The sequence below is a fragment of the Pogonomyrmex barbatus genome, unplaced genomic scaffold, assembly GCF_055798465.1.
Source record: "Pogonomyrmex barbatus isolate J1 unplaced genomic scaffold, ASM5579846v1 scaffold7, whole genome shotgun sequence".
NCBI classification, from domain to species: Eukaryota; Metazoa; Arthropoda; class Insecta; order Hymenoptera; family Formicidae; genus Pogonomyrmex; species Pogonomyrmex barbatus.
In genome coordinates, this window is record NW_028297171.1 from 724,342 (window position 1) to 738,749 (window position 14,408).

The following is a 14,408-nucleotide window of genomic DNA, read 5'->3' on the forward strand; positions in this document are numbered from 1 at the left end:
TATCTCTGTATCTTCATTGAAGACTTGTCTCTTTACTCTAACCATGTGATAGTAGTTTTAATTCTTTAAAAAAAATTACGAAATTGCCATATAAAATTAAAAAATAAAATCTAAGTTAAAACGGTCTCGCTTTCCCGCGCGGAGAGCGGTCAGTCGGTTACCAGGAGGGGAAGCGAGGACGTTGGAGACAGAAATTTGGTTATCAAGTTGTTAAGCGACAATTATAAGAAATAACAATGATTTATTCAAATAAAGGAATAACAGTGGGAAGGGGGGTGCGATGGAATGCACCGATCTTCACGAATGGTCATGGCCGTGGATGGGCGAGACGGCGATCGGCGCGCGTATATCGTTTTGATACAAATAAGGTATCGCTCTGGCGGTCGGCGCGATACTGATCGCTGTGCGAAGTTCGGTGGCGCGGGGCGCGCGCGGCGGTGGTGTTCGCACGTGTTCGTCGCGGACCTTTAAATCAGCGGTGATTTAAAACGTGCACGCGTGTTGCAGGCGTTGTCGCGAGGGTGAGATATTCGCGAGGTTGTTGGATCGTTTAGATCGGAGAACGGATGGGCCCGTTCCCTGCCGAGAGAACTCGGCTGACGGGGGGTATACCCCTCGTCTGTCTTAGTGAGTGCCGAGTGAACTCAGCCAGCCGGAGAGGGTCCCAGCTGGGGACAATGAGACAAGTCTTCAATGAAGATACAGAGATATGTATCACTTTCTATTCTTGTTCTATTTCTTTAAAATAAAAGATATTGTCAGATTCTATTTTTTTAACTTGGTACAACAATATCTTTTTTATTACAAGCCCGTCCCTATCTTTGACACCCTTTTTTTTTACCTTTTTTTAAAAAGGTAATTTTTTAATGACATCACGCATTTTATTAAGCATCTGTTTGAGAAGTGCGCCTATGCTTGATACTTTTTATATAATAAATATAATTGGCATTTTCTTTATAAACAATATTTATTTTTGTTAAATATAACTATGATATTTTGCTTAATATATATATATATATATATATATATATATATATATATATATACCTAATAAATAAACATGTAATCTTATTATTTCATATATTCTATATATATATATATATATATTGGAAGAAATAATGAACTTAAATAATCATCCATGCAATCCGATCAAACAATGTGTATATATACACACATATATATTGTTTATTAAATAGTTTAAGATCAATATAAGTTGGAAATTATCAAATATCAATCTTTAAATTCTTTGTAAATTTTGCAATTATATATATATATATATATATATATATATATATATATGTAATTGTCTAATAATAAATAGTTGATTAGAAATATGATTCAAAATTATATATATGTATAGTTCTCTAGATATGTTATTTTTTTAATTGACAAATTTTCGTTTTTATTCGATTTGGAACTGATTTTTCTAGAGTGACATAATAAGAGTAGATAAGATGTAGATAAGATTGAATAAAAGAATAATATCTTTGTTCTCTGATAAAATGAAAAATAGAACTTACCTGCAAAGTATAGACACAAACATGAGTTACACTCCAAAATTATTACAAATTGTCAAACTCGCCGCGAACGTCAATATCGTTGGCCACTACTCGGACATGCAGAAAAAGAATAATAGTAGTATGCAATTTATTAATACTGCTAATGTTTCCTTTTTAATTTTAATATACGCGTATTTATTATTATATTGATACTCGAGAGGTCTAACCAAAAACACTACCGTGTTTACATCAATCAATTTTATCGACCCAGCGGATAAATCAGGCCGATAAATCAGGGTCACTGCAGGACTCAGCGAATATTGATTCGCTAGATTCTACAATAACCCTGACTTATCAGTCTGATAATCCGCTGGATCGATAAGATTAATAATGACATCTCGTGACAGACGTTGCAGCCGTACAAAGGCGACGATAATGACGTTTCTTAAAGTAAAAATTTCCAAATCGGACTTTGTGTAGCAATATCTCTGCTTGTAGGGCACGTAGCAGAAAAATAAAAATACTTTTATTATGCAAGTCGAACTCAAGCTATCGATCAAGCCTACTTAGAACTTGATCAGTATAGCCGTTATTGAGATTCGATAATTTCAGATGCTCGGACCTCGACGACTCGCGTAAAGTCACACGGCAGTGTTCTCGGTTGACTTGATACCCGAGACACTACCGTGTCTCCTGATAATGTATAAAAAACGTTTAATTTTAATATGATACATATTAAACATATGATAAATCCACAGACATAATTAATTGACATAACAAATATAATTTATTGTTTATTTTTTTAACAACTTTTATTCGCACTTTTTGATATAGAACTATATGATACGTCCAAAAATTTATAAATTTTAAATTTATAAATTTTAAATTTCGGTTGCTGAAACTTTGTTCCTGCATTTTTTAAAGGCTGTACAAAACCGCTGTGCAAAGATTCTAAGGATAAAAGTGAAATTTATCAAATTTATCACATTAAAACCATCTATTATATATTTATTGGGTTACAATATTATTACAATAGCATATAATATAATTTAAATAACATATAATATAATTATATAATTACTGATGGACTTTTTAACTTAATAACTTGAATTATTGATTGATTGATTTCATTTTGTATACATAGTTTAAAAAAACTATTGAGTCAAAAAATCGTCTACCCGTTTAATAACTGTCATTAATAAACGAAACCTTTTAAACGAACCTTTTCTTATGTCAATGGAACTAGACTCTTCGTCCTCTGACAAAGATTCATGATGACAATTCAATTCAGAATCGGATTCTAGTGTAATTGGAACATAATTTGCAAACTTCTTCACTGCAATTTTGAAATAATTATTCTATAATTCATCAAATTCATCATTTATTTTTACGATATATTTACATATGCCTACATATTTGACTTGATTAGTACTAATACAATTTAAGTTACCACTAGAAGTTTCATGCATTGCTACCTTTTTGAGATAAGCAGTTACTCCATTTCCTAAAATAATCATTTGTAAGAACATTAAATACTTCTATAATATTTACTATTCAAGGTATTTCAGATATGAAGTTGTTAAGACCTTATTATATTAATAGAGTTTATAACTGTGACTAAAAAATCATTTGCACTACAGTTTAAGTATATCTAAAGTATACCTAAAGTTAGCTAAAGCTATCATTAAGTATACTTAAAGTTTGCACAACATTTCATATAGAAAGAGCATTTTAAGACAAATTTTTGTTCCTGTCATTTTCAATTTATTTTGAAGAAACTTGAACATCGCCTCAACAATTTACAAATTTTTACGATCAAATTATAATAACATATGAATGGACAAATGTAACAAATTATAATTAACATTAATTTAGTACTCAATTCATTTAGTACTCAAAAGAAGTTTATTTATACTTCAAGAAATTTTACTATTTAATAAGTAAAATTGTTACACAAACCTTTCTTTGTGTCAGTGGTGTTACGTCCGAGGTTCTGGAGGAAAGGTAATACCTTTCGTCAGGAGGAGGAGAACTCGGGTGGACGCACGGAACCTTTTCTGTTCTCACAGAACGACGTCGTGAGGTCGATCCGCGAGTCGAACGCGCGTTAAGGGGACAGGAATCGGGTCAGCGTCGGTGACGTTATAAACCTTACCTGCGCCAGCGCTATCAATGGTCCGTTTTTTGGTCAGAGAACCGAATCTCTTTTACCAGGGCTGGACCTCGTGCGATCCTCAAGGAGCCGTGAATGGTTCGGTCAAGTTTTAGGGTAAATAAATTGAGACGGAATTCGAGTTAACTGATTTAATAATAATAATAAAAAAAAAAGAATTACAATATGTTATTCGCAAATTTTACTGTGTACATTAAAGTGTTGAAGTACTGGTTAAAAAAAAATTTTTTATATGTAAATTTCGAATAATAATAAATAACTAACAAACAAAAGAAAATCTGGTATTTATATACTCAATTGTTCCAATTGGGGTAAAAAATTGGTGATCGCGAGCATATCGATGGGATCGGGTTGCAGGTGTGGCGGAGGATCAGGGTGAGCGCTGCGGAAAGCCTTGACTGAACGAGGTAGGGAAGAGGATCACGGGAAATGTACATGGGGATGATATTCGTAATTTGGTGTCTTGAGATCTGATCCCAAAACTGGCTGTCGGGTTTGAATTTTCTTTTATAATGAAAAAGGTGCCAGGAGGTGGATGAGTGGGAGAGCGGGGAAATTGGCGAACGAGATTGAAGAACTTCTCCACATCGAAGTTCTCTGGAGTACATTGTCTTTCAAAATCTGCCGCGGAGCGGAGGGCGGTGGCGTACTGTTGTAAGGTGATGTTAGCTAGTCTCGGTTCTACGTCTATCAACTGCTCCGCGAGTTCTTCGGCGTGGCCGGTTTCGCGATGAATCCGCTTATTACTTCTCCCGACGGTGTCGCAATGCCCGTTTCGTTGAGTTGTTCGGGATAGCTTTCGTTTGGTTCACTATGTAAATAAGAGTCAGATAAGAGAGAATGTGAGGTGAAAGTGGTAAAAAAAAAAAAAGAAATTGAGGAATCGTGATAAGGCAGCTTCATCGAATCAATCGGCGGCTTGCCAGGTTGGAATGTTGTGGAATCGGGGTAGGCAACTTCACCGAATTAATCGGCGGCTTGCCAAGTCGGAGTGTGGAGAAATCGGAGAAGGCAGCTTCACCGAGTTAATCGGCGGCTTGCCAATTTGGAATGCTGGAGTGTTTTAATGAAACAAATATGTAGAGATCGCGAACCAAACAGCCAGTCTACCACGGGAAAAAGTGATAAACATGGACTTACTTTTGCTGTAGCGGCCGCTGGTGATGGACGAGAAGTGTGATGCTAGGCTGGCTCGTAGATCGAATCACACGAAAAATGTAAGAATCGCGCACAGATTCTAACTGAAAAAGATTTTTCGACAACCTCGGATGGTCCGTGAAGGCGATGAGAAGCGAGAAGAGAGCGATCCGCTCCAAGTCGCGGTTTTTAAAGGGTTCCGAAGGGGTGGGAATATCTGAGGGCGTGATGGATTTCCGCGTTGGCTTGTCGAATGATAGTTTAGAAAAATTGTGAGTATAGAGGAAGGAGGGGAGCGGTGTTCTGTGAATTGTGGTTCTTTTTATATTTCCAGATTTCCTAGCGAATGATGGAATTAGTGAAAATTTTCCCGCCAATCCACACTCTCAATCATTCATTGGTGTGGCTGCCAACGGCCGCTAATCGTTTCTTCTTAATTGGTGTTTCCCTTAGTTTCCCCACCAATTTGGGGGAGTGTCACCCTCGAACGATCTGATGCGTTTCTTATCCGTTAAGAATTTGCTTTTGTTAATATTTTTTATTTTTATTGGTATGTTATAAACTTGTCGGTACCGACAAAGCTGTCTATCGCAAGAATTATTCCTTTTTTGATAGTAAGACGTATCTCGAGAGGAATTTTTGTGTATTTATTTAGGGTTTCTTTAGATCGATCGAAGCGCTTCATTTTTTGATTAGCAGCCATTATCTTTTTCCGAAAGAGAAGAATTCATGAAGTCCCCCGGACGTAACAGTGGCATAGATTCTTCATGATGTAATGCTCGAACAAATTCTTGTCTTCCGAAAACGTTCCACGAAAACTATTATGCTTAGTATGAGAAGCTTGATTTGCCCGTATCTCTTCCTGGTATTTTTTTGACAGAGTTTATTGCCTAAAACAATTCGTGAGTATATTGCCAGAGATTCGTTTGTAATTTATGTCATCATCAATTGTGATCAAGTTGTATGATTATTTCATTAATTCAACAAATATTTTTTCTCAGTGCAAGTGTATACACTGAGAATATCCTTAACAATGTAGTAGTGGAAATAAGGAACTACGGATAATCATAAATAAAATTATAATTTCGAAATATTTCATTAATAATGAAAGCATAAGTAACTTACTATTATATAGTATTGACATGTATAATTTTAGCAATTACTGTGTAGTAAAACATAGTTTCAAGAAATTTGTGAATAGCATTGTATTAAGCATGTATGAGTAACATTACGTATTTGATATTGTAAATTAATCTATGATTATCTGTGATCATTGTTACATATTTTTTCTGTCAATGTAACAACTTATTTTATTATCACTATTTATTTATTACTATTAAAATTACTTTTCTTTTTCTCATTATTATTTGCTATAATATATATTTTTTTGGTGAACTTTTTTCCGGAACTTTAGGAAATGGAACCTCTATAGTATTGTTATCTTCTGACGATTCATCGCTGAATCGATTATGCCTCGCTCTTATTTTTCTGATTCGTTTCAACATTTCGTCCCTAACAGAACCAGTTAGCACATCGGAGAAAATTTCGGCATCTACTAATTTTTCTCGAGCTTTTTCGTACGATGCTGAAAGTAATAAGCATTATATAATTTATAATACATGTAAAAATGTTGAGTTCTTAATAAATTATATAGATTAAATGAACACTGATTATCTGCGTTTGTGAGTATAATAGAATCATCTAATGAGTTATTGTTCAGCTATGAACACGTTTGAACGCATTGAATGAATTTCAAAGGTTATTTTTAACTTAATATACTCTTTTAAATTATTGAATTAATATTGGATACTTTATACGTAAAAGTTTAACATCCGTATTATTTACTCACTTTAAATACAATATACTCTATTTTATACGTGATTATTTATTGATAAAACATTCTAAACTTCAATAAAATAAAAGTAGTAGCTTACACGTGCTGCCTAAAATTCCTTTAATTAAAACTTCGGGCCAAGAGTCTTGATAGTCCTTCATCAATCTGATTGTTTCTTTTATCATAGTGTTTTTGCGACGAGAATGTTGCCATCAAACTTTGGATGCATCGCTGTTAATCCACAACTTCGATATTATTTGAATACCATCATCAAATTCGACGATGACATAGTCCTTTACATCCATCATTATCTAAACGACATTTTAATAATTTTAATCTAAATATAACAATGGCAATACTGCGAATTTATTATCCAAATATGGTAATTTCATATATTTCTTATCAACACTTTTTAGTGGCCACGATTTCAACTGCGAAATTATGAACCAAAAAGATACCAAGAATGGCAGAATCACATGATACCGAAAATAGGTTCTTTTTTATCAAAAATTCGTTGCCAATAACTACTGAAATTTTTTGTTGTGAGCAATATGCAATATTTTGTATCAAAATAATAGTCCCGTCATTTAAACTGCAACAGCTATCCGCACAAGATGCAACACATAAATTCATACTTGACGATTTTATCACTTTATATTGCGGATCAGTACATCCGAACAAAAGCCCGTCCATCGGCATGAATAGATTCGAGAAAATTCAACAGAATTTAGAGGAAATTAGAGATTAGAGAAAATTTAACAACTTGTGGTATCTTGCAATGATGCAAATATGATTGATTCTTTTCTTATTCAGCACATCGTACAATTTGTTGTAGTTTTTGATTAGGTTTCCTTAATAATTTTTTAAACGTTTGCATATGATTCTCGTAAATAAATGCACTAAAGTACTGTATCGGACTAAATTTCTTAACATACGAAATAAGATGCTCAGCTTGATGAACGTTTGACGACACATTATGAGTTCCATACAACAGTTGAAAAGATAAAATAAAATGTTCCACAAATTCCTGTGCATAATCTAATAAATCAAATAATTTTTTGTCGCTTATAATTCTCACTGCCGTGTAGTGTCACAAAGTGATATAAATATCATGGCGTAATAATTATAATGCTACTGGCCCTGTATACAATAGAATTTGTCGGAATTCACTAGCTTTCCACAATTTTATGAACTTTAATGATCTCGGCTTTCTCGCAAATTCAATGGGAATGTGCGGTGCAATCTCATTTACTAAATAACAAGATATTCGCTCGATTTCGACATTTGGAAATATATTGCAAGTCACCGTATATTAATAGATTGAGCATTCTGCGCATGATACCTAAATACAATAGATGCATTGGATCAGTTGGCACGTTTGTGACTGGGCCAAAATTAGGAATTTCAAGCAAACAATTGGTAATTTCGGGGTTGTGACATTCGTCGGTTTTATTTCTAAAATCATCATCTATTCTTTTACAAGCACGGATTTGTGAAAAACATACTCTTCCATTAATATATTCACCTTCGACAATGCAAGAAGGACAGCTCGAATACCCTGAGTGTCCTTTCGTGCACAAAACAAATGATTTTGCGGGCATGTCGCAGATTAATGAGTCAATAATACATTGCAATTGAATCCTTTTAATATATATTCCTTCCGTATAGTTGTTTTGCTTCCATCACGAAATCCTTTAAGAAATCATTGACATCCTTTGATTTTTCTTCTCCGTAATATATACCAATTACAAAAACATTTTTTAATGGTTTCACACATCCCAATATAGGCCACAGCTGTTTTTGTGATGACTTTGACAATGGCAAACTGCCGATATTGACAGATATTTTGATGAAACCTTCCGGCATAGTCGACATTCGAGATACAATAGATTTTATCCCTTTTGATAAGCCTACGTGACAATTTTTCAGGAAGAACATTTCTTATTTTTGTATTCCTCGGCGTACTTAACAATGACCACGGATCCAAAGGCAAATTTTCGTGAACAGGATATTTTTTCAATTTTTCTAACAATGGCTTCAATGCAATGTGTGGGATATTAAACTGAACTGACCAATTTGCAAGAAATTCTTTTAAATTATTTCATTCTCCAATATTATCATCGCTTTCACTCTCAGTTGATGCATCTTATGTAAAATCTTCGTTCACTTTGTTAAGCCTATCCTGGTCTTCATCAACCATCATCTCCTCATCCCATTCTTCTTCCCATTCTTCTTCTTCAATTTGTTCTTCTTCTATGCCATCTCTCTCTTCAACCTCTCGACTATTATACTTTTCTTCCTCTTTCATAGCCTTATATTTATCTACTTCCATATCTGTCAATATTTGTCTGCCTATTCGTTCGCAGTTTACGATAGTAGAATTATATTGTAGTACATCTAGAAACGATTCAAAATGTGAATCTATTATCATATTTGCTTCTTGTTCCGTAAGTTTACGGATCTGTCTCTCAGTGAGATTTCCAAATATTTTTCCGCATGGATTTTATTGTGATATACTAATATAATGTCAATCCTATGAGACAACAAATTGAATGCAGATATAATCTATTGTATAACATTACAAGTAATTTAACAGATACTTGATATTTTTATCAATAAACAAGTGGGCATGTCACAACTATAAAAAAATGAAAACATTTTTACTGGTAACTTTACTTTAGTGACATATATAATAATACGAAAAAATTTTTTTAAGTATTTAATTTATTAACAAAATGTCTAATTGAAAATAAAAAATGTATTACTGATGACCATAATTATTTTAATATGAATAAAACGTGCACTTAAAGTAATAAATAATCATAATAATCTTTAGTCATGAACTAATGTCTTATGTAGTTAGTATTTTCCATAATTTGAACAATTTTAAATAAAATCAAAATATTTATGCATTTATTCTATTTATTTTCATTCCTAAGTTGTCACTGCTTAAGGGGCCTTGAGTGTTTGGAAGTAGGATAATGGGAAGGATAAAAAGCAATGAAACTTTATGCCATGATTTTGGAATTTTCAGACATTTTTTATGTATTTTCTTTACAGAAATATACTTGTTTTTACGTTCACTATCATAAATCAACATGATTCGTCTTCGAATAATATGCAAAATAATTATTGAAATGGCGACATGATTTGGCAAGTTGGAAATCTATCAAAATTTCAAAATAATTATTCAAAGGTGAATCGTAATTATATTGATTGATCTGGCAGCGAACGTAAAAAAGATAAAATTTCATTTTTAATTTTCACTCTTTTTATTTTCAGGATCAAAATATTATGAATAAAGGCAATATTTATAAAATATAAAAATTAAGATTAAAAATGTATTTATTTCTCTTTGTAATAAAATAAAATATTTAATACTCATCAGTGCAGCAAATATTGAAAAACAATGGTTATAGCCTTGACTTACCACAACTATACGTATTTGTGTTTTTGCATATTTCTTTAATTTTATATCAATAGAATACTGCATGACAATCCCAAAGAGAATTATAATGATTGTTAGTATTATGAATGCGAGATACGTAATATTGCAAGTTATCACATATATAAATAATAAAAGTTATATACAGAAGCACATATACAATTATAATTCCAGAAAAATGTACCTTCTTCTTTGTTTCTCACCAACTTTTTACAAGTATTGGCAAAGGTTCGTAAAAAATAGAAACTTTGTACCTGCAATGAAGACACAAATCATGCTTGGAGATTCGACTCATGTTTAGAGGCACGATAAGTCATGCTTTTCATAACCTGAAAACATTCTTTTCACCTGAAAACGTTTTTTGGTGGAAAAGTCTTTATACTATAAAAATGTTCGTAGAGATATAACTTTCTAATATTGATAATGCAAATAGGTTACAAAGACACGATTTACTTCTGGCAGAAAATGATCTGCTTATCAGAGGCGATTTTCACATTTTGACCGAGCGACTGAAAATTAAGTACTTAATATAAGACATTTTCGTAACGTTAATAACAAAATCTCTACAGCGTAAATTGTGTTTGTATTAGAGACACGTTGGATACGAATACACATGGAATAATATATCAGTATAATACTACATGTTACCTGATACAAATCTTGCAAAAAAGATTACGATGCAAAAATATCTACCATTGCCTTACGCCTATAAGATTGCTACAAGAATTTTGTATTGATATTTTAACGTCTGTGACGCTGATCGATATTTTAGAATCAGCATCACACAGAAAAAATAATTCTTCCAGTAGCTGTAAACATATTGCTCTTACAATTTCTGCCAATAGTCATACATGATCTGCATTTTTCGCAAGATTTTGTACATATAGATTATTGCAAGAAATATGCGCTACGTACCTATACATGCAAAATATTCTTGTAGCAATCTTGCACTCTCATAAGACATTGTCAAACATTTTGTATCTGTAGCATTCTGTTGCAAGATTTATATATCAAGTAATACATGGCACTATTATTCAAAGAAATGTACTTGCAAGCTTCTTGCAAGAATCTGCTCCTACAAAAGATCTTCTGGAAAATTTACACCAGATCAATATAAGAAATATAATCAATATAAGAAAGTGCAAATTATATGTTGACAGAAAGTAGAAACTTGTGAGCATTGTGTTATGCACTTTTTCCTTTCTTCTTATAAGCAAATAATAAATTTACAAACGCCAATCATGAGTTTTTATCACAAAATTTAAGGTTATGCAAATACACTGCATAAAAAACTATCAAAATTATGATCTTTTTCCTTACCTGCAAATGGTTGATATTGATCCTGGTTTCCACGTTTAATATATTCCTCAAACGGTCTTCAAATGTTCTTGTAATCTTCTACTCTCCAAACCCAAGTTGCGAAATTGCAGCGTTGCACAAAATAAAAAGGCAGGAAGCGGGAAGACAATGAACAATTAGAAACTCGCCGCGCCTCGTCGCGGTCGCACATCGCGACTGCACAGCAGAGATATTGTTATAAGGTAATTTTTCATTAGCGTTCATTACAAGCAGGCGGACGATATTATGAAGTTCAAATGTTTCTAATTTCAGTTATAGGCGTAAGGCATTGTATGTACATATTGTACACACATACGCACGTACGCACGCACGCACGCACGATGTCCCATTTTAAAAGATCTAATATCTCAGAAATATTGCAGAAAGCTTAACCTTTAGTCAAACAATCTAATTTCTCATAAACTCAAAATAAATTAAAATCCATGAGTGTATATATACGGATTATTCGAGATGAATTTTGAAATAAACGCAGAATAAATGTGATATTATGTATACTCACTAAATAAATCCTCAGAAAATTATGTATATATACACTAAGAATATTATGTATATATACGAAACATTTGAGATGAATTCCGAATATATGAAGAATTTGTAAAACATTCTAAAAACATTATATATTACGTATGATATTATCAGAATATTCTCAGAATGTTATGTATATATATATGGGAAATTTTGTATTATTTTAGAATATACTACAAATATCATGTGCTATTTGAGTCGATAGTAACCAGATTAATTTCTTAAATACGATTTTCTTTGTTGAAAATAATATTATAATATTCGATTGGTACCACAAATCAACATTCTCAGGTAGATAGTTGAATTTTATGTCTCAGCGTCCCATTTCACAGAAAAGGGAGTGTACGGTCATGAGCATGGTAGACAGGATTTTTTATCTCTCACATCCACAATTTCACGAGAAGAACTTTGATTTCGTAGTGAAAACGTTCTTACAAAATGACTATCCATTAAATTTTATTTTTAAAACAATCAACAATAGAATCAAATCTTTAATTTACAATTGTAAGAAGAAACATAATAATGATGACACGACATGCACTGTTAATAACAAAACCCTTTAGTTTATTCTACCTTATGTGAAAGATGTTACTGAAAAGTTTAAAAATATGTTGAAAGATATAGAAATTAAATTAGCTACTAGGGCACAAAAAGATCCCCTTCCACTCTTGGACAAAAAAAATGTTATTTACAAACTACAGTGCACGGATGCATCTTATGTGGATCAGATTAGCAGACAATTAAAAAGAGAGAGAGTTAATGAACGAGAATTAATGAATATCGAAGTCACATAAGGTGAAATATCTCTACTTATTCAGTCATTACTGACCACAGGGTACATACAGGACGATTTCGAGTGGGCTAACGTGAAAGTTCTGGATGTAGAGAATAATTACAATAAATGTTTAATTCTAGAAATGCTACACATTACACAACAAACAAATGGTATCAATTTGCAAACAGACACAGAATTTCTTAGCCATATGTACACCCCTGTTATAAACAATATATAAATGTGTAACCGCATTGTTCTTCTTAATAAGATCTAGTATCTTCTAATTTTGATTTTTTACTTTCCATCCTTGTTACTTATCTTTTTACATTTTAATAATTGACACGAAATAGTCAAGACGTGTTTACTTTTTCTTTTTAACTGACTTTTATCCTATTTCTCTGTTAAAAAAAATTTTTTTAAATTCTTTTATGACCTTTTTATGACCTTTATTATGACTTTTATTTATGCTTTCGCAATATTCAGTATTTATTTTCATCTGTATACTTCTTATTGTTATAACTGGCGATATCATCGAGGTGAGTCTCCAACAGTTCCTTGTTCTTCTAATTTTTTGTTTTCTTTTTTGACACATCAAAAATTTATTTGGTTCAATATATTATAAATGGTCCAAAATGATATTGATCATACAGTGTCTCCTACATCAGCTGTGGAACTGTTTGAACAGAAGCTTTCGAGATATTGCACTATTGCGTTTATCGATGCGAATCTGTGAAGTCATGGACTAATACGCTTCAAGCATTGTTATTATGGATATATTTATTTACTGAAGATGATCCGAAAGTGGATCAAAAAGTCTGGATGTAAGAAAAACCACAAAAAAAAATAGATAGAATTCAATGGATAATTATTTGCGCCTCATTTACTGCGCTTGACTCTTAACATCTTTGTTGTTCTTTTTATGTTTTATTTTGTAATTAAAGAAGTCCTTCTATCTTAAATCTTTATAAATTATAAAATTAAAATAAAAAACTTTATTTACCTTATTCTTCTACTATTGGTATTCTACTTTTGGAAATCCAGCACAAGCCTAAAATTAGATGATTATGTAATGTTTTAAAACATATAAATAATGACAGAGTTAGAAACAATATTGTAATTAACATAAAACATAAAATAAAAAAAAATCTATAAATCTCGTAAACATAATTTTTTAGTAAATGTATTTTTATACTTTTATGCACGAAATAATGAGACGAATCAAAGTACAAAGAATTGGTACAAAGAAAACATCTAATTTTACTTCAGAGCAGAATAAAGTATAAAATAAACTATTAACTTTTTGCATTTGTATCTTAATAATTCTATATTTAATAAATATATTTAATAAATAGAGGAATTATAATGATTCCATTTAAAAAACTGGTGACATAAAAAATTTTAACAGTGGCACCATCTGATAACTAAATCAATAATATAATTATTTGGCTCCATCGAAACCTTAAACTATTCTATGAAACATTTGTCTCAAAAATGCATACTTTCCAAAATATTTGTTTTTAAACTTTTAATTCATCCTGTATATAAATATGTCATGTGATTATCTTTAAAACTTTCCTTATTCGTGGAGGCTGAAGTTGTACCTCAGGCAATAACTCCTACTGCACCCCAAAAGGACTTTTATATGATATTTGGTGTTAGAG

The 14,408-nt window shown here is 32.0% G+C and overlaps 2 protein-coding genes, 1 long non-coding RNA gene and 1 pseudogene across 14 annotated transcripts in view; 1 reads left to right on the plus strand and 3 right to left on the minus strand.

Annotated features, from left to right (window-relative positions):
• Positions 1–14,408, plus strand: part of LOC105432862 (uncharacterized) — a 552,262-nt gene that overhangs the window by 498,715 nt on the left and 39,139 nt on the right. The window lies entirely within an intron of this gene.
• LOC148934830 (uncharacterized) lies at positions 3,795–8,306 on the minus strand. Of its 4 annotated transcripts, XM_089083360.1 has the most exons (4): positions 8,169–8,306; positions 6,744–6,954; positions 6,156–6,394; positions 3,795–5,699 (listed from the first exon to the last, which is right to left on the minus strand). In XM_089083360.1, the coding sequence occupies exons 2-3, from the start codon at positions 6,826–6,828 to the stop codon at positions 6,180–6,182; spliced, it is 300 nt and encodes a 99-aa protein (XP_088939486.1). In that variant the 5' UTR covers positions 6,829–6,954; positions 8,169–8,306; the 3' UTR covers positions 3,795–5,699; positions 6,156–6,179. The 4 variants fall into 4 exon arrangements, 3 of the variants coding, with proteins under 3 accessions (XP_088939486.1, XP_088939484.1, XP_088939485.1); XM_089083358.1 differs by lacking the exon at positions 3,795–5,699 and having other exon boundaries at positions 6,144–6,394; XR_016140923.1 differs by lacking the exons at positions 6,744–6,954; positions 8,169–8,306 and having other exon boundaries at positions 5,935–6,175.
• LOC148934831 (uncharacterized) lies at positions 7,203–9,141 on the minus strand (annotated as a pseudogene).
• On the minus strand, positions 9,780–14,347 carry LOC148934832 (uncharacterized). Its single transcript, XR_016140926.1, has 3 exons — positions 14,247–14,347; positions 13,748–13,795; positions 9,780–11,603 (listed from the first exon to the last, which is right to left on the minus strand). It is a non-coding gene; the product is annotated as an uncharacterized LOC148934832 (long non-coding RNA).

What these genes read in the sequence shown, in the direction of transcription:
- LOC148934830 (XM_089083360.1), bottom strand. Translation starts at nt 6,828, where the DNA reads ATGATAAAAGAAACAATCAGATTGATGAAGGACTATCAAGACTCTTGG. An exon ending in AGGAATTTTAGGCAGCACGT is followed by an intron (nt 6,395 to 6,743) that starts GTAAGCTACTAC and finishes TATTACTTTCAG; the next exon opens with CATCGTACGAAAAAGCTCGA.